Below are 27,026 nucleotides of genomic sequence, written 5' to 3' on the forward strand. Positions count from 1 at the left end.
AGGAGACTTGTCTTGTTTATACACTAAACACATACAAAACTAGTTTAATCTAAATCTAAAGCGACTTTTACACAATGTTAAAACATTTTTGTTACGCAATCCTTTGTCTTTTTAGGCTTTTATATAGAAGAAAGTCCACTTGTAGAGAAAAGGTTACCTGTAGGTGTCCAATAAGTTGACAATTGCTGTCCATTATTTTTAAGAATGGACAGATACTGTCCGTTCTTAAAAATAATGGACAGTAATTGTCAACTTATTGGACAGTGCCAGGTAAACCAAATAACTTATTAGACGTCTATAGATAGGCTGAAAATAAGACTGAGAAAGACGATACATTTGTCAAAGAGATACAAATCAAATTTTAAATTCCCCTACAAGTAAGAATCACAGATATCGGAAAAATCACCGAAACACTTAAAAACGATATTTCCTGTAGAATTCTCTGCCAGATTCACATTTTTTTAAATTCCACTGGCCATTACTATATCGCATCAAAACTTAAATTTGAAAGACGTATTTCCATACCGTATATGGATTTCGCTGCATGGATTCAGAAGCACATTCCGACACTTCTTCACAACGCTTTTTAAGCGCTAAGCGTAGCTTAATCGCTTATTGCCGCCAGTTGGATTTTGCTTTCGTCATCATGTTTCCGGTTTATCGCCACCTATAGGCGAATTTATGCATCGCTGTAGTCAACAAGTCGTGTTTAAAGTAGTCGTAATTTTGCAACCGATCTAGCACGGGGATAACATTCATATCTGCAGTTGCATCCCCCCCCCCCGGAAATACAGTTCGTTGAACAGTGAATAAAATATATATAAAAAGGGTGATATTTTTGTCCTCATTCTTGGGGAAAGTGAGAAACAGATGCAGGTCATTCTTCAGTTAAAATTCCCATTTGAATCTGCGTCTGTAATAATTAAAGTGATTCAAAATCTACAATTGAATAAGAATATGTATATGAAACCGTTTTAGCTAGGGTGCCTTTGAATTGTTACCTTCGCATGGCGCTTAGAGGCCAGGGAAATTAATTTGCATGGTGCAATCTATAATTAGAAGCCACGTCATTAAGCTATACACGAGTCAGGAGGGTTTTCCACTTGTGTTTTGGCTGCTGTTCCGACTCAGTAAAATTTTTGTCCGACGCAGCAAAAATGTGTGCAACACAGTAAAAAATTAACTGATCCGCGTCCATTGTGAACGAGAAAGAATTTGTGCACGATTATGCTGACAGAGATCGGTGTCTCAGAAGGATGATATTGCGTAACTGCTTACACCTTCCCCGATCATATATGTAAGTCGGTCATGCAGAAATTTAGAGGATGCAACGGTGTAACTTAAGCTTACTTTATTATTTCTAAACGACCAAGATATTCTTCAGAATCATCGTCAACACAATCAAATTTTGATTTCGTGATTTAGTTTCAAAAATAAGACTAAAAATAATAGTCTTGGGGCAAGGAAAAGATAAAAGGTACAACATTATATTATATTATATTATATTATATTATGGAAGACAATACCCCGGTTTCAAGTATTCAAAACACCGCGTGGAATTTTACGAGCGCTGTATACTGAAATACACATGTTTAGAACAAGTGTTAGATAAACATTGCCATTGTGTCAAGCATGAATGTGAAATGGTTTGCGGTACACAGCACGCTACATACAACGAAAAGTAATCGTGTTTTCAATTTCTTTGTACTTCAAACAAACAATTGACAATGACATGCATATGCTACATGTATTTCCGAACGTACAAATGATGAAGAAGGGGGAGGGGCATGGATGTACTGTCGTTGTTCCCTGTCCCCACATTTTGTTTTCGCTGAACGATCTTTTCATATAAAAAAGATGCATTTAGTTTTTTGGTGAAATGCCTCTTCATTATTTCTAACAGCGGTTTGAACATTACCGTTTGAAAATTGCTTTTGTAACTTTTCAGTACCTAGTTTGGGATTCTCATTTAGCTACATTTACATGTTGTAAATCTTGCATATTTATTGCGAGTCACTTCTGTTACGTTTCTTTTTTTTTTTTTTTCATATTAGAACTACTACACAAGCTTCGAATCTTTTGGTTTTTTGCTAAGGTTATTAGCATTTTCATATAAAGAACTGTTTCATAAAATTAAAACAATAGCAATGTGTATTATGTCTCATTCAGACAAACGGATGAGTCATATTGAATATGAGCTTTTACACAAGAAGTGTAATACACACAAGTTGATGAGTACAGCGTTTAATGTACCTGTGTACAAACTCTTGTTTTTTTGTTGTTGTTTTTTTTTGTTTTGTTTTTTTAGATTTACGTATAACAAACAATCACTACAATTGCTAAATGTAAATCCATGCTTATATGTTAGTCTAATTCATCATCATATTTGAATTAGTATATCTTCTTGCACTAACTTTCATGTTAAAAATGAGCTATCTCCACTCTTGTTGATGACGCAGTATTCAGTTTCAAAGTAATATTGCACATGTATGATGAACATCTTTTCTAAATAACTTCCTAAATTTTGTTTTCAGTTATACATGTATTTATCGGACTTATTTGGATTCACATTCTCTCCAACCTGATTTTGAATTGAAAATAACTTCATTATTGATTACAAAAAATAATTCCACTTTCATGGTTTGATTGCTATTTACAGATAATTATGCACTGGATTCTGTAGTACAAGTCATACAGATGCATGGTTATGTGTGTATTTAAATGATTTCTGGTAAGGTAATGAAATGGATGTAAAGCGTTTCATAATCCTGCATTATTGGTGTGTTTTGACATGTTGCATTTGTTAGTGTATGTGGTTATGTGTAATTTTCTTTTTTGTCCAGTTTGTTTGTTCCTTTCTATTATAAGTGACCTACATATATGTATCAAACTATTGATTTCTTTCATTTCAGTTATATTCTAAAAATATTTCATACACTATTTAACTGGAACACAACAGTAAGTTAGTTGCGTAATAACAATTGAACACTTTATACCGAAAACTACCATTACAACTGTTTTCACATTTTCTACCAAAAATATTCTTCTCTATAACATCACATCTGTAAGGGAAAAAAATGCATAGTCATGTAGAGCATTTAATGATCCAGGGACCAGAGCAGAGCGGATCAGAAACCCTTGCCTTGGGAAGATGGGTGGGAGCTGAACAGGGTATAAAGTGTTCATTTGTCAAATATTTGAATAACATAGCCTTAAATGCTATTGATTAATTGTATCTTGTTTAACGTTCTTCTCAGTAATTTTTAATTCATATGGAGACGTCACCAAGACCGGTGAAGGGCTTCAAATTTAGGCCTATGCTCGGCGCTTACGGCCATTGAGCAGTGAGGGTTCTTTAGCGTGCCACACCTACTGTGACACAGGACATCCGTTTTAAAGGCCATCTCCGAAGACCCGTGACATTCACACCTGATGCCGAGAGTTTGGTGATGGAACTGTCACTACCTGTTTAACGAACTAGGTCTGTCGCGGCCGGGATTCGAACCCCGACCGCCCTCATACAGAGCGAACACTTTACCTCTGGACCACCAAAGCGGTGGTAATGCTATTGATACTAAATTCTGATTATAGATATTTAATAAGAACAGGTGTCCTTTACCAAAATTGTAAATTTCATGATCCAAGGACAGGGTTTTAGTTTAGTGTGGGATCAAAATTATCATAGTGACCATTGTTTTAACAACACCATATAAAATTTATATTTCAACGTGTTGAAAAGTTTCAGGACATTGCTTCCAATCCATATTTGTTATTTTCTTACAGAAAATGTACTACTTAGTTATGCGAAAATAAAGAATAATGCATAAACTTTTTTTTTAATGTTGTTCCTGCTCATTAACATTGCATACAGAATTCATGAAGTCAGTTTAGCGCTTTCAGTACTTTCAGTACTTTGATTTATGTTTTCTTTATTAGCATATTCTAAATCTAAATTATTATTTTCGCTTTCATGTATAATTTCGTTGCAGGAGATAGGCGTATTGGGTTCTTTTGGCTGGCGTCAATTATTACCTCATACAAATATTAAAAACACAATGCTTTTCAGATCAAAATTTGGCTCCATATCTTTCTCACCCTCCACATCCAGAATATAACACATATTTGCGATACTTTCACTAAAATCCTTAATTTTTTATTGTGCAATGAAAATGTTCGAGATTCCCATCAGAGGAAGACATGTTGATATGGCTCAGTACTATAGAGAGAGTGAATATAAAACCTGCAGTAGAAGAGTAAGTCTACTTACACATGAACCTGACACTGTCCAATAAGTGAGCAAAAGAAACAGAATTCTACACAAGACTGGTTATATTGTCAGACTATTCAAAATAGCCTTATTCCTAATTACCATTGTCGATGGGTTTCCTGAGTCTGTCCATTCTTAGAACAAAAGATGTAATGTTTTAAATAGGATATAAGCCTCAAACTGTCCATTCTGTAAGAGAAAGAACTGATCGAGGCCCGTAGGGGCCTCGTTCAGTTCTTTTTCTAACAGAATGGACAGTTTTTGGCATATATACCCTTTACATAGACGATTAATCAAACTGTGGGTAGAGGATAACTTTTGAATTTTCAACATATATAGTTACTACTAATCGATTACAAAATAAAAGTCGCCGACAGCGTTAACCAAACAAAATCCGAAAATCACTTCAACTTTGTTCAAATTTTATTTTCTGTATGTCAAACCCGATCAAAAGTAAGCAAACAAAATGGCTGGAGATACATGTATGAAGGACGGTAACAACAACGAAATAAAGGAGCCTATCTCTGATATCTTTGATACATTGAGATTATATTTAAATTCCATTACTTGATATATTGAAATTCTGATTTATTTACCAGTGAACAAATGAAACAAAGAAGAATTCAAATGTTGTTTCCATACATTTAATGATTCTGTTACATCTAATTTGAGGGGAAAACACTTAAATGCCAATTCCGATTATAATCAATTATTAATCGATTACATGTATCCGATTATTGCCGACAATCGATTATAGTTTTTGATCCGATTGCCCATCACTAATATATAGGTCGCAAATACTCCTCCGAGTCCTCCATTATCCTGAATTAATACTAAATGACCAAGTTTTCAGAGGGGAGTCTACTCTATCACATCAGAGGCTTCATCCCGTACCCCCATCAGGGCTTAGTCATGCACACACTGAAGACATAACGGCGGACTGCCTCTGAGGATTGGTCAACGTCCCCTCCCGCCCCCACCCTTCTTAAGCTGAACATGATTGCGCGCCATGATAGAATATCATATATCTTTAATTATGATCATATAGATTGGTTATATTGTGATATTTCAAATTGATGTTGTCCCCGTTGGATATCAGAAGTGGCGTTGACATGTTGAGATATGAAAATATTCATTCTTAACACAACCTCGTGCACTGACTGAGAAACCGTGATATCGTTGGACTGATAGAAAATCGGTCACTTTAAAGATACAAAATTTCCAGACATTGTGTTTTGGTAAAGTGCATAAATGAAACCGTGTTTGTATTTCAATAAACACGTGTGAATTATAGCAAAAAGGACTATTCTGGTAATTTCTAAAATAAAGGGGGGACCCTCACTATAAAGGGGGAAGACTGGCCATATAGTGAGACGTCCACAGGGGAAGTATCACAATATACCCATTCTTCCGGGGGAAATATTTCTATATAGCCAGTCTCCCGGGGGAAGTCTCACTATATAGCCAGTCTTCCGTGGGGGTCTCACTATATAGCCAGTCTTCCGTGGGGGTCTCACTATATAGCCAGTCTTCCGAAGGGAAGTCTAACTATATAGCCAGTCTTCCGGGGGGAGGGGTGTCTCACTATATAGCCAGTCTTCCGGGGGTGGGGGTCTCACTATATAGCCAGTCTTCCGAGGGGAAGTCTAACTATATAGCCAGTCTTCCGGGGGGAGGGAAGTCTCACAATATAGCCAGTCTTCCGTGGGGGTCTCACTATATAGCCAGTCTTCCGAGGGGAAGTCTAACTATATAGCCAGTCTTCCCGGGGGAGGGGTGTCTCACTATATAGCCAGTCTTCCGGGGGGAGGGGTGTCTCACTATATAGCCAGTCTTCCGGGGGTGGGGGTCTCACTATATAGCCAGTTTTCCGGGGGGAGGGGAGTCTCAATATATAGCCAGTCTTCCGGGAGGGGGGGGTCTCACTATATAGCCAGTCTTCCGGGGGGAGTTTCACTATACAGCCAGTCTTCCGGGGGGGGGGGGGTCTCACTATATAGCCAGTCTTCCGGGGGAACTCTCACTATACAGCCAGTTTTCCGGGGGGGGGGGGTCTCACTATATAACCAGTTTTCCGGGGAGGTCTCACTATATAACCAGTTCCCGGGGGGGGGTCTCAATATATAACCAGTTTTCCGGGGGAGGGAGGGTGTCTCACTATATAGCCAGTTTTCCGAGGGGGGGGGGTTCTCACTAAATAACCAGTTTTCTGGGGGTTGGGGGTTTCTCACTATATAACCAGTTTTCCGGGGTGGGGGTCTCACTATATAACCAGTCTTTCGGGTGGGGGGGGTCTCATTATGTAGCCAGTTTTCCGGGGGAAGTCTCACTAGATAACACCGGTACGGCAACCAAAATAATTCAAGCAATCAAACACTTTTTGATAATCAAATTATAAATTCATAATTTTGTGTTCTTTCTTTCGTCTCTAATTCTTGATAAAATTACATTCTAGATATGAACAATTCGTCTCTTACATGTAATTAACATCCAATTTATTTATTTTTCTACTGGACACCTTTTAATGATTAAAGAAAAAGTACATGTATATAAAGAAAACTGTCTATATGATTATAATGATTTTAAAAAATATTGTCACCAAAATAATTAAAAATCAAAATCAGATTTCACTTAATGATTCAAAGAATGGACATAAACACTCTACCAAAGAAAATATTCTTGACTCGATTATTTTCTTACTGGCAAAACCTTTCAGAAGTCCAATATGGTTTTATTCCAGATATCATTCAAACCTTGCAAACATACAATCTTACCAATTATATAAGTACATGGCTTGACAACGGATTCTTCCCCGATAAGTTATCCTGGAAAAGGATATCCAGAAATACTGTATCATTGTATCACCAAGACCAGCGGCAATTGAGGATGAACAGTCCGGATTTCCATTTATTCAAATATTTTCAGATATAAAACCTGCCACAATTTGGAAATTAGGTAACATTGAACTTTGAAAATTCATATGCAAAGTATATACAGGTATGCATGTAAATGGCCTTGTTCATTTCTGCGGTAATTCGTTCACGGATGTTTTCTGTCATTCGTCTTGTTCATGTCCAAGTACTACCAGCATACGAGAACAGTGGTGGAACGCCATCGCTAATAACTTCAGTGTCGAACTGTGTGCAGAACTCTGTGGGCTCTCGGAATTTGAATGGTACCTTGTTCTTGGTGGCCAAATATCTACACCTTTAAATAAGATGGACGCCACATCATTCCGTCTGCTGAACTTTTAAATATTGCATGGTGCGCAGCACTTCAGCCCTATACTACAGATGCTCACTGCAGTAATTATATCTATATTAAATATGCTTTGGCTTTAAAAGGGACAGCTGCTACCATATGTACTCATCTGTTGAGGTGTACAACTAAGAATATCCTATTCTTTTCTATTTTTGGTTATATTGTGTACATAATGTGTTTTACTCCTTTCTTTCTTTGTATGTACATGTATTTGTAATTATATTGATGTAAATGTATTTTCTTCATAATCTCCTAAGGGAGGAAATAAAGTATGAATGAATGAATGAAAACAACACTGCAAGTGGAGCGCTTAATGATACCAATGTTTCATTAGGGGGGATTGTATCATTAACGGTTTATGTTGTTGACCGTTAATGCGATAATCTGTAGCATTAAGCGTTGCAACTGAACCCATTAATGTAGTTTGTATAATTAATTGTAATTATATCAGTAGCGGTTTCTACACCAGTACGATGTTTATTTTATTCAGGATTTTGTTTACATTGAGTTTCTATAGATTTGTAGCCTTTGTATTTTATTGTAACTATTTACATTGTTAGGATAAGATCTTTTTCGCAACCAAATGTTCAAGAATAAAATTATGTAGTTTTTTGAACTCTGATAATCAAATTCTTCAATATGAAAAAGTTGACTGAATGAAACAAATATTGAATTTATTGTTTTTAGCAAAAGTAAATATTTTATAACAGACGCTTACTAAGCACTAGTTTTAAGATTTTCAAACAAATCACGGGATAAAACAGTTTTCCGTCCATTTGTTTAAAAACTTTGAATTGTGTGGTCTTTTCCTGCGCATATTTTCAGAATTCATGTTTCTTAGAATTTGAGGAAGTAACTGGTGTAATCTTTCAATTGTTATTATATGTAAATCTGCGCACTGTTACTTCAATCAACAAACAGGGACAGTAGCCGACACAGTGACTTCACGACTAATTCAAATACTTGTACATTTTGACTCTACCGTCTCCACAAAGCCAGATATTATTGTCACTGTCTGTACACAGTCCGTATTCACTAGATATTCTGTGATCACTGGTCAGTAGGACGGTGATAAACTCTCCGTTCTGATCAATCATGTGGACGCTGTCACCATTGACTACCACTAGGATCCGCCCCTGGACGTCGGTACAGATTCCCCAAGGAATGAATTCTGATTCGTCCTGACGCCCTCTGTAGGAGAACCGGTGATTTCCGTCCCTGTCCACCACCACCACGGCTTGATTGGGGATACCGTTTGACGTGCAGATGTCGCCGTTCACGTTTTCTGTTATATAGTTAGGAATACCATAAAGAGGCTGACCCTGGGCGTCGTACTGACTCTGCCACAGCTCACGACCCTCCTTGTTGTATCGGACCACTCTCCCGGCACCAAACATCATCCCCACCAGTATGTCGCCGTTCCTGTGGGAGGAGTACACACAGAGAGGCAACCAGTCTCCCGTGGTTGTGATTACAGTTGTGGTCTTCCTGTCTGATGTGTATTTCTTGATGTTGTTTGATTTGTCGATGTACAGTAGATCACCATCGTAAGTTACAGCGTGATAACCGTGCAATAAAATCGGATCTGTTTTAATCTCGTCCAGTTTGTTTCCAGTCTTGTCCATGAGCATGATCTGGCCTTTGTCATCTCCAACCCAAACTTGGTCTACAGATACACAGGAAATCTGACGTAAATATCTAGAGGGTACATCGAATTCGAGACTTTTTACAGAACTTATAGAAATATCTTTTGACACGTTTTGTTTTTTTGAGATTTGTTGTTTTGGTTTTTCATACACAGATTTCTTCGGCATACTTAGTTTTCCAAACAGCTTCATGACCCCGTCCTTGTTGATGATTTCTGGTTGGTACTGAGGATTTTCTAGGCTTGGTAATTCAGGCTCTGTAACTTCAGACTGGAGTATTTCATTTCGCAGCGCTAGCTTCTCGTACGGTCGTTTTTCTTCATCTTCAAATCCATCAATGAAATCTTCATAGTTGGATATAAATCGAGATATAATGGCTGTTTGATTTTCGAATTCCTCATCCAGGGATTTGTCGCTGATATCAAGATCTCCGAGTTTCTCCTGGAGAATGGTGTCTACTAAATCCTTAATCTGTTTTGCATCTTCTCGCAGTCGTCTCCTTATGTCGGTTCTTTTCTCCTTGGAATTTGTTCTCTGGTCAGATAATTTCTTTAAGCGGTCACGTAGTTTTGGGAGGATATTCTTCTTCGCGTTTTGTATCTTGTCTCTGCAGGGTTTCTCGGTGTCTTTCAATATGCCCTCAATGTTTCTAAATGTGTGATCTTTATGGTTTTCTTTCATACACCTGATGCAGACCGGAAGATTGCATTCCTGACACGCCATGTCATAAGAGAATTCTGGATGGATGTGACAGGATTCGGTGTTTGGAGATGTCGTCGGCCTCTCCTGGTAGGGGACGATGACGTGGGATCTGGTGGCGTTGCTCTTGGTGTGACGGTCCCGGCATACCTGACACAGGTTGTCGGTACAGGTGTTACAGTAATATTCAGCGTTCGCCTCACACTGTGTACATTCCACATAGTGCTGGGCAAACTTTATGTCCCGTCTGGACATCTGTAGATTGTAGACAAAACGTGAATAATCAGAATAAAAAAACCGTAACAGTTCTAGATCTAATATGATATCTTAAAAGTTTTTCTTTTCTTTTTTTAACTTTACCGATAGACAGAGGGGACTGCATGTGCATGTAAATATGCTTATCTTGTTTCCCAAAAATAAAACAAAACTAGGAAAACAGAATCAACTTTCCGCTTGCAAAGTGGGTGTTGCTAAAACGCGAAACGAAAAACGGAACGGAAGACGGAAATGAACGGAAAACGTAAAATATCTTATGCAATAATGTTCAAACTCCGTACAGTGTCAATTCTCCGGGACTACTTTCCCCTTCGAATAATGATATTGGAGTTGTAGCGTAACGGAGTATACTGGGCTGACCGGAGTTTGAATAATGTTATGAGGAGGTCAGCATTTTATAAAATCAAAAGGCTTATTATGAACAAGGGAAGCAGAAATTGCAGAGAGAACATGAAGTCATCCTCGGAATCCACCATTTCTTATCATGTTTTTAAAAACAGTGGATTTGTGGATGAATGTACTAATGTACAGGTGCTTGCTTAATATTTGGCATAGTAATTTTTAATAAAAATATTAAGCAAGCGCCTGTTGGTACCATCCCTTTTCCCGGCTTTGAAAACCAGAGTCCATGACTTCTAGAAATTTGCAATCTTCAATAGATAAACCTAGCTTGTTATCTCCGGGAGTTCTGAGAAATACAACATCCTCCTTGATGTCAAGTACATTGTCACATGGGCACAGGTAAGTTGCGCGACCATCAGCTAGTAATGAAGTCTTGTTCACAGTGATAGTTTCTGGTAAGTGAGTTTGATCAAGGCATACATCCCCTATGATAACCCACCCTAATGGTAACTTTTGGCCATATGGTAGATCATCTCCTCCAATCCTCTGGTCCAAAACATGGTGAGCTGTAATTAGGTCCCTCCCTATCAATAACTCTATAGATGCGTTGTCATCTAGCTCAGGTATAGACGGCTCAATGTCAAGTAGATGTTGGTATGCACGTGCCACTGAGGGTGATGGAATTTCTGAGCGATTGTTTGGAATGTCATTACATTCGATCAAGCATGGTAAGTCAAGTTTGTACGGATCCAAAATGGATTCAACGACATATCCCTGCAATCTACGTCCGGACGCTGTTGTCGTTCCAGCACAAGATGACAAAACGTAATGGTATTCTGGTCCATGCTCTCCAAATGAATAAAAAAACAGGGAAGTCGCTAATGATCTATTGCTTTGGTCGTCGATGATGCAATACACCTTACGGGCTAAGCATCTTTGTCCTTTGGGATAGACATTAACAAGCACGATCTTAGCACACGATTTACTTGTACTATGGTAGGTTTTGCACACTTCCGTACACAGCGATTTTACTGCAGGTAACTGAAAGGATGACTCGTGTTTCTCCCCCTCGTGATGTTTCCCAGGGTCAGGGTGAAGAACTGACACATGGTCTGTTGAACAACACTGGTCACATTTAACAGTTTCTCGACAGTTCTTACGCAAATGCCTCTTTTCGCCACAGCACTTTAAACAAAGTCCATTTTTGAATAGATAGTCTTTCCTGTCTTTGTAAGACTTCTGACGAAATTTCGAACATTCCTTGAGAGAATGACTGGAATTGTTCCCATGAATAGGACACGACACGTGATTGACCTCAGTTTTCCTACTATAAACACTTGGGTTGATGGAAGGCTTATCGCTACGTACTTGAGTGCTTCTCGTCTTTGAAGTCTGATCTTGTTGACGACTGCTAGCTGGGGGAAAACTGACTTGGTTTTCGTACATGAAACTTGGGTCATTCCGTAGTCTCGAAGTGTTTCGTAGAAATTCAATCAAGAGTGAAAAGGGTGCTTGGCTGACACAACATCTAGTCTTGTAACGATCACATTCTGTAGCCCATTTTTCACGTAGGTGTTTTCTGACGAACTCATTTGTGCCACTTGATGTGTCGAAATATGCGAAAGCGGTTCCGAATATGGGGTCCCTTTTAATAGAATCAACTTCTGAGGCCACGTCAAAGAGGTCGAAATAACGCTTTGTATCGGTGTCTGTAAGTAACGGAAATTCCTGGATTCTCCTCTTCAGTGACCTTTCAATCGTCTCGGCGCTACCATATTCTGCATCAAGGCGCTTCCATATTTCGTCCACTGCCCTTTGTGGCATCCTTGGGTTTGAAGCTCTAATATTTTCTCCTTGCCTTCGAGACTCTGTTCCAAGGTGGTTCACAAGTAGATCTAACTGTTCTAAGGTACTAGCGTTAATCTCGTCCATCACATTCAGAAAGCTGTATTTCCAAGTAAGATAGCGTGCGGGCTCATCGTTGAATTGCCATAGTCTCTTAGGTAATAGCTGGTTCTTAGCCACTAACTTGGCCAAGTCCGCAGCCTCACTCGCTCTGGTCACTGGCGTAAATGGGACGGCTCTGGGGTTTAATGTCTCTGAAGTATGAGCTAGCTCCATGTGTGATCTGTCATGAGAAATACTTGTTGGATCTACTGTTCTTTGTGCAATTTCTTGATGATTGCTTTTCTCAGGAGTGAGGGATGGTCCCTGGGGTGGTGGATTCTCCGGTGATGGTTCCTCAGGTGGAGGCTCACTGTGGTTGATGTTATCCAACACATACTTGGAAATGCAGGCGTTGTTTTGGTCTGAGTGTACTGATGGTGGTTGATAACTACCAGGTCTGCCTCCATGAGGCTCATTGGAAGACGAAAAGTCCAACACTTTACAAATAGCTCCCAATCCAGACTGGGCTTCCTCGAGTTCTCTCTTCATCGTTAACAAAGTTCTACTTGCTTTCACTGCTGCTTCCTGTCTGATGAGTTCTGCTTCCTCTTCAGCATATTTGAGATGTGTTTTCGCTTTTTCTACATTGGCTGTATGCTGCAACCACATGGCTGTGAGATGAGATGATTGTCTAGATATCTGTGTTGAGTTGCCGGATTTAACTGATTTAGGTTTTGGCATAAGAGACATGATGTGATCAACGAAGTCCTCGACTTTGGAACGTAGGGCGGATAAAAGTTCACTCTGAGACAATAGTTCCTGTTCACTTGTCTGTGTTCTACTGCCTTGTAGATATATGATGAATTCCTTAGCCACCAGTTCGTATTTATGAAAAAGTCCTCGCACAGAATCAACAATATCCTTACACTTAGCGAGATCTACACCATCCTCTGCTCCAGATATTATGCGTTCTGTATCCTTCCTAATACTTAGCAGCCTTGCTATGTATCTTGACATGGTTTCCTCATACAACTGAGTTCCTGGAGAAGTCATTATTCTCTCTTTGCGTAGTTCCATCCGGTTCACAACTGGCTTGGCCAGGGATAAAGATTTTCACTGTGATGTCTTTATTCCATCCAAACCTCCGTAGAGGGTGAAAACTACAATAGTTACAATGCGCAATGTAATACAACAATGCATAAACATAGTGCATGTGTCTAACATATAAGTAATTTAATATGGAATTACAAGATAAGCAAACAAGACCATCTGTACATTAATAACGTGAGAAATTTTCTGTACTTTACAGGTTGTAAGTGTGTAATACATTTTACTGATTTAACAAACAGGATTTCAATACTGGAGTGCACTTGCACTAGATACATGTATGTAATGCATAAAAGGTAACTCTACAAATTATCCACAAAGTAAGCACCTATGAACTGAATAATGTTACTAGTATAAATGTAGTCCTAAAGCTGATAATAATAATCTTACATGAAATGTATCAAGGAAAAAACTGACATGAGAATATGGTAAACAACATTTTGAACTGACCCGCCGCCATGTTAAATATAGCAATACACAAATCGGGTCACTTAGTACACTTGGAGAATATGCACCATTTATGCAAAACAACGGTGTGTGCAATATATAAATATGTAAACAAACACTTATTAAAGACATAGAAAGTAAACTTACTCTTTAAGGAGGCCAGAATTACGCTTGGAATGCGATAAGATTATGATGACTCGTGCAACCATGCAGCGAGTCAAAAACTAAACAAGAAACTAATTCCCGACTCATCCACGGAATATAAAATTCCGGAATGAGCGCAGCACACTTTTTTTTTAATGTTGTTCCTGCTCATTAACATTACATACAGAATTCATGAAGTCAGTTTAGCGCTTTTCAGTACTTTCAGTACTTTGATTTATGTTTTCTTTATTAGCATATTCTAAATCTAAATTATTATTTTCGCTTTCATGTATAATTTCGTTGCAGGAGATAGGCGTATTGGGTTCTTTTGGCTGGCGTCAATTATTACCTCATCCAAAATGCTTTTCAGATCAAAATTTGGCTCCATAACTTTCTCACCCTCCACATCCAGAATATAACACATATTTGCGATACTTTCACTAAAATCCTTAATTTTTTATTGTGCAATGAAAATGTTCGAGATTCCCATCAGAGGAAGACATGTTGATATGGCTCAGTACTATAGAGAGAGTGAATATAAAACCTGCAGTAGAAGAGTAAGTCTACTTACACATGAACCTGACACTGTCCAATAAGTGAGCAAAAGAAACAGAATTCTACACAAGACTGGTTATATTGTCAGACTATTCAAAATAGCCTTATTCCTAATTACCATTGTCGATGGGTTTCCTGAGTCTGTCCATTCTTAGAACAAAAGATGTAATGTTTTAAATAGGATATAAGCCTCAAACTGTCCATTCTGTAAGAGAAAGAACTGATCGAGGCCCGTAGGGGCCTCGATCAGTTCTTTCTCTAACAGAATGGACAGTTTTTGGCTTATATACCCTTTACATAGACGATTAATCAAACTGTGGGTAGAGGATAACTTTTGAATTTTCAACATATATAGTTACTACTAATCGATTACAAAATAAAAGTCGCCGACAGCGTTAACCAAACAAAATCCGAAAATCACTTCAACTTTGTTCAAATTTTATTTTCTGTATGTCAAACCCGATCAAAAGTAAGCAAACAAAATGGCTGGAGATACATGTATGAAGGACGGTAACAACAACGAAATAAAGGAGCCTATCTCTGATATCTTTGTACATTGAGATTATAGTTAAATTCCATTACTTGATATATTGAAATTCTGATTTATTTACCAGTGAACAAATGAAACAAAGAAGAATTCAAATGTTGTTTCCATACATTTAATGATTCTGTTACATCTAATTTGAGGGGAAAACACTTAAATGCCAATTCCGATTATAATCAATTATTAATCGATTACATGTATCCGATTATTGCCGACAATCGATTATAGTTTTTGATCCGATTGCCCATCACTAATATATAGGTCGCAAATACTCCTCCGAGTCCTCCATTATCCTGAATTAATACTAAATGACCAAGTTTTCAGAGGGGAGTCTACTCTATCACATCAGAGGCTTCATCCCGTACCCCCATCAGGGCTTAGTCGTGCACACACTGAAGACATAACGGCGGACTGCCTCTGAGGATTGGTCAACGTCCCCTCCCGCCCCCACCCTTCTTAAGCTGAACATGATTGCGCGCCATGATAGAATATCATATATCTTTAATTATGATCATATAGATTGGTTATATTGTGACATTTCAAATTGATGTTGTCCCCGTTGGATATCAGAAGTGGCGTTGACATGTTGAGATATGAAAATATTCATTCTTAACACAACCTCGTGCACTGACTGAGAAACAGTGATATCGTTGGACTGATAGAAAACCGGTCATTTTAAAGATACAAAATTTCCAGACATTGTGTTTTGGTAAAGTGCATAAATGAAACCGTGCTTGTATTTCAATAAACACGTGTAAATTATAGCAAAAAGGACTATTCTGGTACATGTAATTGCTAAAATAAAGGGGGGACCCTCACTATAAAGGGGGAAGACTGGCCATATAGTGAGACGTCCACAGGGGAAGTATCACAATATACCCATTCTTCCGGGGGAAATATTTCTATATAGTCAGTCTCCCGGGGGAAGTCTCACTATATAGCCAGTCTTCCGTGGGGAAGTCTCACTATATAGCCAGTCTTCCGTGGGGGAAGTCTCACTATATAGCCAGTCTTCCGTGGGGGTCTCACTATATAGCCAGTCTTCCGTGGGGGTCTCACTATATAGCCAGTCTTCCGTGGGGGTCTCACTATATAGCCAGTCTTCCGTGGGGGTCTCCCTATATAGCCAGTCTTCCGAGGGGAAGTCTAACTATATAGCCAGTCTTCCGGGGGGGGGGGGGGTTCTCATTATGTAGCCAGTCTTCCGGGGGGGGGGGGTCTCACTATATAGCCAGTCTTCCGGGGGAACTCTCACTATACAGCCAGTTTTCCGGGGGGGGGGGGTCTCACTATATAACCAGTTTTCCGGGGAGGTCTCACTATATAACCAGTTCCCCGGGGGGGGGGGGGGGTCTCAATATATAACCAGTTTTCCGGGGGTGGGGGGTGTCTCACTATATAGCCAGTTTTCCGAGGGGGGTGTTGTGTTCTCACTAAATAACCAGTTTTCCGGGGGTTGGGGGTGTCTCACTATATAACCAGTTTTCCGGGGTGGGGGGTCTCACTATATAACCAGTCTTTCGGGTGGGGGGGGGTTCTCATTATGTAGCCAGTCTTCCGGGGGGGGGGGTCTCACTATATAGCCAGTCTTCCGGGGGAACTCTCACTATACAGCCAGTTTTCCGGTGGGGGGGTCTCACTATATAACCAGTTTTCCGGGGAGGTCTCACTATATAACCAGTTCCCGGGGGGGGGGGGTCTCAATATATAACCAGTTTTCCGGGGGGGGGGGGTCTCACTATATAGCCAGTTTTCCGAGGGGGGGGGGGGTGTTCTCACTAAATAACCAGTTTTCCGGGGGTTGGGGGTGTCTCACTATATAACCAGTTTTCCGGGGTGGGGGGTCTCACTATATAACCAGTCTTTCGGGTGGGGGGGGGGGGTTCTCATTATGTAGCCAGTTTTCCGGGGGAAGTCTCACTAGATAACACCGGTACGGCAACCAAAATAATTCAAGCAATCAAACACTTTTTGATAATCAAATTATAAATTCATAATTTTGTGTTCTTTCTTTCGTCTCTAATTCTTGATAAAATTACATTCTAGATATGAACAATTCATCTCTTACATGTAATTAACATCCAATTTATTTATTTTTCTACTGGACACCTTTTAATGATTAAAAAAAAATCCCAAAATTTCAGCTGGAAAAAGTACATGTATATAAAGAAAACTGTCTATATGATTATAATGATTTAAAAAAATATTGTCACCAAAATAATTAAAACTCAAAATCAGATTTCACTTAATGATTCAAAGAATGGACATAAACACTCTACCAAAGAAAATATTCTTGACTCGATTATTTACTTACTGGCAAAACCTTTCAGAAGTCCAATATGGTTTTATTCCAGATATCATTCAAACCTTGCAAACATACAATCTTACCAATTATATAAGTACATGGCTTGACAACGGATTCTTCCCAGATAAGTTATCCTGGAAAAGGATATCCAGAAATACCGTATCATTGTATCACCAAGACCAGCGGCAATTGAGGATGAACAGTCCGGATTTCCATTTATTCAAATATTTTCAGATATAAAACCTGCCACAATTTGGAAATTAGGTAACATTGAACTTTGCAAATTCATATGCAAAATATATACTGGTATGCATGTAAATGGCCTTGTTCATTTCTGTCATTTATGTGGTAATTCATTCATGGATGTTGTTTGTGTCTAAGTACCGCCAGCATACGAGAACAGTGGTGGAACGCCATCGCTAATAACTTCAGTGTCGAACTGTGTGCAGAACTCTGTGGGCTCTCGGAATTTGAATGGTACCTTGTTCTTGGTGGCCAAATATCTACACCTTTAAATAAGATGGACGACACATCATTCCGTCTGCTGAACTTAAAATTGGGACGCAGCACTTCAGCCCTATACTACAGATGCTCACTGCAGTAATTATATCTATATTAAATATGCTTTGGCTTTAAAAGGGACAGCTGCTACCATATGTACTCATCTGTTGAGGTGTACAACTAAGGATATCCTATTCTTTTCTATTTTTGTTTATATTGTGTACATAATGTGTTTTTCTCTTTTCTTTCTTTCTTTGTATGTACATGTATTTGTAATTATATTGATGTAAATGTATTTTCTTCATAATCTCCTAAGGGAGGAAATAAAGTATGAATGAATGAATGAAAACAACACTGCAAGTGGAGCGCTTAATGATACCAATGTTTCATTAGGGGGGATTGTATCATTAACGGTTTATGTTGTTGACCGTTAATGCGATAATCTGTAGCATTAAGCGTTGCAACTGAACCCATTAATGTAGTTTGTATAATTAATTGTAATTATATCAGTAGCGGTTTCTACACCAGTACGATGTTTATTTTATTCAGGATTTTGTTTACATTGTGTTTCTATAGATTTGTAGCCTTTGTATTTTATTGTAACTATTTACATTGTTAGGATAAGATCTTTTTCGCAACCAAATGTTCAAGAATAAAATTATGTAGTTTTTTGAACTCTGATAATCAAATTCTTCAATATGAAAAAGTTGACTGAATGAAACAAATATTGAATTTATTGTTTTTAGCAAAAGTAAATATTTTATAACAGACGCTTACTAAGCACTAGTTTTAAGATTTTCAAACAAATCACGGGATAAAACAGTTTTCCGTCCATTTGTTTAAAAACTTTGAATTGTGTGGTCTTTTCCTGCGCATATTTTCAGAATTCATGTTTCTTAGAATTTGAGGAAGTAACTGGTGTAATCTTTCAATTGTTATTATATGTAAATCTGCGCACTGTTACTTCAATCAACAAACAGGGACAGTAGCCGACACAGTGACTTCACGACTAATTCAAATACTTGTACATTTTGACTCTACCGTCTCCACAAAGCCAGATATTATTGTCACTGTCTGTACACAGTCCGTATTCACTAGATATTCTGTGATCACTGGTCAGTAGGACGGTGATAAACTCTCCGTTCTGATCAATCATGTGGACGCTGTCAGCATTGACTACCACTAGGATCCGCCCCTGGACGTCGGTACATATTCCATATTGAGTGAATTCTGATCCGTCCTGACGCCCTCTGTAGGAGAACCGGTGATTCCCGTCCCTGTCCACCACCACCACGGCGTCATTATCACCAGTACCGTCTGACGTGCAGATGTCGCCGTTCACGTTTTCTGTTATATATGTAGGATATTCATAAAGAAGCTGACCCTGGGCGTCGTACTGACTCTGCCACAGCTCACGACCCTCCTTGTTGTACCGGACCACTCTCCCGGCACCAAACATCATCCCCACCAGTATGTCGCCGGTCCTGTGGGAGGAGTACACACTGCGGGGCCTCCAGTTTCCCGTGGTTGTGATTACAGTTGTGGTCTTCCTGTCTGATGTGTATTTCTTGATGCTGTCGTTTGTTCTGTCGATATACAGCAGATCACCGTCGTGAGTTACAGCGTGATAACCGAACAATGAGGACTGCTCTGTTTTAATCTCGTCCAGTTTGTTTCCAGTCTTGTCCATGAGCATGATCTGGCCTTCGTCATCTCCAACCCAAACTTGGTCTACAGATACACAGGAAATCTGACGTAAATATCTAGAGGGTACATCGAATTCGAGACTTTTTACAGAACTTATAGAAATATCTTTTGACACGTTTTGTTTTTTTGAGATTTGTTGTTTTGGTTTTTCATACACAGATTTCTTCGGCATACTTAGTTTTCCAAACAGCTTCATGACCCCGTCCTTGTTGATGATTTCTGGTTGGTACTGAGGATTTTCTAGGCTTGGTAATTCAGGCTCTGTAACTTCAGACTGGAGTATTTCATTTCGCAGCGCTAGCTTCTCGTACGGTCGTTTTTCTTCATCTTCAAATCCATCAATGAAATCTTCATAGTTGGATATAAATCGAGATATAATGGCTGTTTGATTTTCGAATTCCTCATCCAGGGATTTGTCGCTGATATCAAGATCTCCGAGTTTCTCCTGGAGAATGGTGTCTACTAAATCCTTAATCTGTTTTGCATCTTCTCGCAGTCGTCTCCTTATGTCGGTTCTTTTCTCCTTGGAATTTGTTCTCTGGTCAGATAATTTCTTTAAGCGGTCACGCAGATTTGGGAGGATATTCTTCTTCGCGTTTTGTATCTTGTCTCTGCAGGATTTCTCGGTGTTTTTCAATATGCCCTCAATGTTTCTAAATGTGTGATCTTTATGGTTTTCTTTCATACACCTGATGCAGACCGGAAGATTGCATTTCTGACACGCCATGTCATAAGAGAATTCTGGATGGATGTGACAGGATTCGGTGTTTGGAGATGTCGTCTGCCTCTCCTGGTAGGGGACGATGACGTGGGATCTGGTGGCGTTGCTCTTGGTGTGACGGTCCCGGCATACCTGACACAGGTTGTCGGTACAGGTGTTACAGTAATATTCAGCGTTCGCCTCACACTGTGTACACTCCACATAGTGCTGGGCAAACTTTATGTCCCGTCTGGACATCTGTAGATTGTAGACAAAACGTAAATAATCAGAATAAAAAAACGTAACAGTTCTAGATCTAATATGATATCTTTTTAAAAAAGTTTTTCTTTTCTTTTTTTAACTTTACCGATAGACAGAGGGGATTGCATGTGCATGTAAATGTGCTTATCTTGTTTCCCAAAAATAAAACAAAACTAGGAAAACAGAATCAAGTTTCCACTTGCAGAGTGGGTGTTGCTAAAACGCGGAACGAAAAACGGAACGGAAGACGGAAAGGAACGGAAAACGTAAAATATCTTATGCAATAATGTTCAAACTCCGTACAGTGTCAATTCTCCGGGACTTTATTTTAGCGTATTGCGTCATCCTTCTTCTCGAGCCCAACTTTTAGATAGTGACTGATGTCAAGGGTTAGTGCGAGGTAACGAATCAATAACCCTTGACTTGTGAAGATGCTTTCCCCTTCGAATAATGATATTGGGGTTGTAGCGTAACGGAGTATACTGGGTTGACCGGAGCTTGAATAATGTTATGAGGTCAGCATTTTATAAAATCAAAAGGCTTATTATGAACAAGGGAAGCAGAAATTGCAGAGAGAACAGGAAGTCATCCTCAGAATCCACCATTTCTTATCATGTTTTTAAAAACAGTGGATTTGTGGATGAATGTACTAATGTACAGGTGCTTGCTTAATATTTGGCATAGTAATTTTTAATAAAAATATTAAGCAAGCGCCTGTTGGTACCATCCCTTTTCCCGGCTTTGTCACCCCCCCCCCCCCCCCCCCCCCCCGATTGTGACAGTATATGTTGTTTCACAAATGAAGAAAAAAAGATAAACATACTAAAAAGATTTGAATTATTATCATTATAATTGAACCCCTTTCAAATTTTATTACTTTATTCTGGCTGCTACCCTAAGAAAAGATTTTATAAGCCTACCCAATGAATAAAAGGTGCACCCTTCCCCACCCCCCACCCCCGAAAACAACATTATAAAAGATAAAATAATTTTTTTAACAATTTCTCCCCAAACATAGCCTTTTTAAATCGAACGTGCTTTTAATCGAACTAGATATGTTTAAGATAACTGAATTTGAATTTACTTTTATATGTACACCTGGTACAATATACACTTATGTATCACATCAAATTTCAAAGCGAACGAGTCGGTGTGGAAAAAGGTTTGCCTCGTTTAGGATGAATCTATGTAAAAGTCCGTACATTTACCGATATCCTATTAGTGATCCTATTAGCGGACTGAAGAGGTACAGCCGATAATTGAAACAGAATCAATGTAAACTAGGGTGAAGTTTAAGACCCATAGTAATAGGAATCAACATATTTATTTCATAATACATGAAATGACTAAAAGGCTAACACAGAATTTTTGCTTGAATGGAATTAAAAGCCACCTCATTTTTAATCTAGATTTTATGATATACAAGTATTTAGTTTAGAAATGAACAACCAGAAGTCCTCTCTATTTAGGATTTGAGTGCTGCACGGTCTGTTAAGGTTAATCGATCCTTGTGTGATGTCATAGGTTTTTGCAAAAATCTTTATCAAATTAAACTTTGCGCATGAAAGAAATATATCTTCAGAGGAATTTTATTTACTACATAAAATAAAAAATTTGGTAAACTATTGATATTGAAAAAGTGTATATTTTCTATAGATAATCAATTCTTTATAATTAAAAAAATGTTGTCAAGGGCAATAACTCCTATGCTGGTATTTCTAACTACTGCATGTCTATTATACATGATTTCCCTAATATCCACAATTAATTTACACAAATTTATGAATTAACAGTTTTCTTAAACTGTGGACATTTAAAATTTGTCATTTCAACAAGGTTTTATTTATTTTAATTCTTCTGTACAACGAAAATGTGTGATTTTCTGATGTTAACATATACTTCCGTTTTTTTTTTTTCTATGTCTGACATCTTTAAAAATGTGGCAACATACACATTTTCTATGGTTATTGTATAAATTGAACTATATTGAATGGAAATTGATACAGTTTTTGCACTTTTAACCATTATTATTGATAAGTCACATGAGGATCGATCGACCTTAATTAAAAAAAAATCAAACACAAGATGTTTAACTTGTTGTCATGGGGGGGGGGGGGGGGTATAAACCACAAGTGTTCTTTTCGTTCTCTACCCATAGGTATCACTGCTCGCTAACACCTCTGTCAATGCCGAAATTTCAAAACTTTTGTAAAACGCTATACCTGTATGTAAATTCTGATACAAACGTTTAACTTAATTCGCTTAATCAATTTATGATGCAAAATTTTAAGATAAAGTTGTTTTATCGTATGTAAACAATTCCCAAATTGTGGGTTTAAATAAAAATGAATTAACCCCCCCCCCAACCCCCCATTTTTTGGCGTTATCTTATCTACAGTAATCATTCTAATTCTTAAATTCCGTTCCGTTCCGTCTTCCATTCCATTTTCTGATCCGCGCTTTAGCAACACCCCTTTCAAAGTACATATTAAAACGAAAGTAGAAAAATTCAATTTATATATGAAATTCAATATTTTATTACTCAGTAACTGTTGCTGTTGACCAAAGTGGAAATTGTTGTCGAAAATCACTATTTTATGACCGCTTTCTGAAATTTTATACGGCTCTTATCTAAATCTAAGCCATTTCTGATATTTCATTTCCCCAGCCAGATTTGTATACAGGCATTTGACGGGGAATTTAAATTGAAATAATTTTACCAATAGTTATAAAACTTATATATACCTGCTCAGATACAAAGTGTAAACATTAAGCTGCAGTCATTGAATCTGTCGTAAACCTGGGTCATAGATACACGTAGACGGATGGGAAATCGGTCGAGGTGAAAATGGACTTTGTGACAGATCTATGGAGCGCCGTCTGTGTCACAACATTATACGTACATCATCGATCACAGTCTTTTCAATATATACAAGGATAGGCTCACACAAGAAACGCAAGATTTATAAACATCGCATGTATTGAAGAAGAAAAAACAACAACCCACAGATCCATTTGTTTTTGATATCAGCACACAAACTGTGACAAAGTACAAAAGGTGATGTGACGTGAAATGTGCCGGTGTTGTGGAGTGAGCCTTCCCCCATAATGAGACTTCTCCCCGGAAGCCTGGCTCTAGAGTGAGCCTTCCCCCGGAAGCCTGGCTCTAGAGTGAGCCTTTCCCCGGAAGCCTGGCTCTAGAGTGAGCCTTCCCCCTGGGGGAAGGCTCACTCTAGAGCAGGAGAACCCCCGGGGAAGTCTCACTCTAGAGCCAGACTTCCCCGTGGGAAGATCTACTCTATCACTAGTTGTAGAGTCAGACTTCCACTCATAGCAGGACTTCCCCCTCCATTTATTCCAGGTAAGCTTCTATCACTTTATAGAGATTGTTTAGATACCAGGACAATTTTCAGCAGGACATTAAATTTTGCTTAAGCCGTTCATCAAACTCAAGAGAGGAAAACGGTGAATAAAACACATTGGAATTGATAAGCCATTTTGTTTGACCCATAGACCTTGAACTTTGATGACCCACACAATACCTATGCCGTGGTTAGTTTTAGAGGTTTGAAAAATGAAATGAGGAAATTTCGAATTTATGTTTCTTCTCATCTGCGTACAAATATCGGTTATGCTTTTAAACGTGTACAACTTTAGGTAGAGAGGCAGGTAAGTTGGTAGGTAGGGTACTTTTGAAATAAGACAATAATAGCTCAAAAAGTTATTTGTACCAACCACATCTTTTACATCAGTAAAGTATTTGAATGTTTCATTCTGCAAAACTAAGTCATTCCTCTGTCAACCCAATTTGTATTAAAATTCCATTATTTAACATCAACAAAGTTTATTATATCTAAATTCAAATAATCTGTAACAGAAAGAGAGCTTTCTTTAACTCTTGATAGAGCTTTAAACACATCTTTCCAAAACACATTGTCAATATGATTTACAAACTCATTAAGTTTTTCTTTGGATAGGTGAAAAATGAAATCAACATTTCTAAGATTTAAAATACTATGCAACATATGTTGCCATATACCCTCATTATCAGCAAGGTACCTTTTGACCCATTTCAGCTTAATATAAGATATATAAGATGCCAAATGTACCATATTTAGTCCCCCTTCATCATAATTACCCACAATTGTATTTCTTTTCAACTTTTCTACCTTGTATCCCCAAATAAATTTAAAAAAAATATTTTATTCAACTCTTCCAGTACTTGTTTAGGTGGGTCAGGCAATGCTGAAAATAAGTGTATGAGCTTTGGGAGTGCTAAAGTTTTGATAATTGTGATTTTACTTATTGGAGTTAAATCCCGTTTAGTCCACAAACCTAGCAATTTTTAATGGCATTGACTTTAGATTGATAATTACAATTAATTTCCAGATGTTTTGTAAATACTATTTCGAGGAGCTTAAAATTGCTATTTCCCCATTTTATTTTCAGATCATTACACAAAGTTTCCACCGAACCTGATTTGCTCCCCAACCAAATTGCTTGTGATTTTGAAATATTTAAACGTAGTCCAGAAATCATTCTAAACATATCAATAACTCTCATAGATTCTCTAAGCGATTTTTCACTGCCATCTAACGTTAAAAAAGAGTCGTCCGCATACTGGCCTAATTTATTTTATTTTCCAGCCACAGTTACACCCTTAATATTTCGATTTTCTTTAAGTGCTTTTGCCAAAAATTCTACTGTAATGATAAAGATATATGGTGCCAATGGATCTCCTTGTCTACAGCCTCGTTCAAGACTGAAAAATTTATATAAGTTTCCATTGTTAATTATACAACTGGTACTAGAGGCGTATAGAGTAAGAAACCATTTTACAATAGATTTCCCAAAATTGAAGGACCTGAGTGCCTTTACAATAAAATCCCATTCCAATGAATCAAACGCTTTTTCAAAATCTAATGATAATAACAATCCTGGCTGATTTTCCTTTTTTAGATAGTCAATCAAATCATACAAAAAACGAGTGTTTTCACCAATAAACCGTCCCTTTATAAAACCCTTCTGAGAGTCACTTATGATACTTGTTAGTACTTTCTTTAAACGATTTGCTATGGCACTAAAACCAATTTTGTAATCAACATTAATAATGATATTGGTCGCCAATTTTTTTTTTATATAGCGTCTATCTTTTTCTTCTTTGGGAATGCAAGTTATTACACCTTGGGATTGAAATTAAAAGAGAAATTGCTGATTTTAAAAACAATGCAAAGTACATCATGAATTGTTGAGTCCAAATCAGTGTATTTTACAGAAAATGAACTCTAGTTCTTAAGTTAAATTTTTATATCAAGTTTTGAAGGAAAAGGAGTTCATAGCCCCACAACTCAAAGAGAGAAGTGGGAAGCTTATCTCAATAAAACTATTTCAGAAAAATGTTGGTAATTTCATTATATGAATGTATCTTTATGCACAAAAGAAACAAAATTAATTTATTTTCAATACCGTATTCTTATGTGTTATATACATGTAGCTACAAACTCTTTCCTTCGCAAACTTAAACTTGTAGATAATGACTTGTGTTCATTTTGCAAAAGTGAAAGAGAAACAGTCACTCATATTGTTGATGACTGGGTGTATGTATCTGCCTTCTGGAGAGATTTTGTGAAATGGTACAATGCATTTGTCAAAGGTTATAAAATCACAAAAAGAAGTGTGTTACTAGGCAATATTGATGGAAGTTGTTTGGAAAATTTTCTTCTTTTGTTAGCAAAAAATAACATTTATTACTCCAGATCACGGGACTCTAACCCCAAATTGTCAGATGCAATTAATTTGTTTAAATACTATAGAAATTTAGAAAAATATTGTCAAAATGTATTTCATAGCAAATCCAAAATGCTTGGTAAATGGGCATTGTATGATAATATAATGGACAAGTAGTTTGTTGAAAATCACAATACATTTATATGAAAAATAAAATAATTACCTTAATCTTTGAATGTGTATGTGTATATATGTATGTTTATGTGTGTATATATATTTATGTGTGTGTATGTATATATTATACATGTATATATCATATATACAATTCACTGTTATTGTTGATACAGAAGGTGCACAGAGTAATTACAAGTGTGAATGAGCGAGTGTAGATTTACAGTTTGAATGTTTGTATGTATAAATGTGTTGAAAATACAAAAATAAAACATTTTTTTAAAAGTAGGTAGGTAGGTAGGTAGGTAGATAGATAGGTATAGGTAGGTAGGTAGAGAGGTAGATAGGTAAGTAATTCCCTGCTCGATAAACTAAAATTTATTTCATAGTTTGCATAGGAGGGGATGAAAGCGGGGGTGTCCCTCTAGAGCGAGACTTCAAGAGGGTGTTATGGCTCTAGAGTGAGTCTCCCCCCTGGG

The 27,026-nt window shown here is 37.8% G+C and overlaps 1 protein-coding gene across 2 annotated transcripts; it reads right to left on the reverse strand.

Moving 5' to 3' along the window:
• Window positions 1–8,185: 8,185 nt before the first annotated feature.
• LOC125659534 (uncharacterized) lies at window positions 8,186–23,551 on the reverse strand. 2 transcript variants are annotated; one of them, XM_056150395.1, is made up of 2 exons: window positions 23,395–23,541; window positions 8,186–10,128 (listed from the first exon to the last, which is right to left on the reverse strand). In XM_056150395.1, the coding sequence occupies exon 2, from the start codon at window positions 10,126–10,128 to the stop codon at window positions 8,479–8,481; it is 1,650 nt and encodes a 549-aa protein (XP_056006370.1). In that variant the 5' UTR covers window positions 23,395–23,541; the 3' UTR covers window positions 8,186–8,478. The 2 variants fall into 2 exon arrangements, with proteins under 2 accessions (XP_056006370.1, XP_048747176.2); XM_048891219.2 differs by lacking the exon at window positions 8,186–10,128 and adding an exon at window positions 18,698–20,646 and having other exon boundaries at window positions 23,395–23,551.
• Window positions 23,552–27,026: the final 3,475 nt, after the last annotated feature.

This window comes from Ostrea edulis, chromosome 9 (genome assembly GCF_947568905.1).
Source record: "Ostrea edulis chromosome 9, xbOstEdul1.1, whole genome shotgun sequence".
NCBI lineage: Eukaryota > Metazoa > Mollusca > Bivalvia > Ostreida > Ostreidae > Ostrea > Ostrea edulis.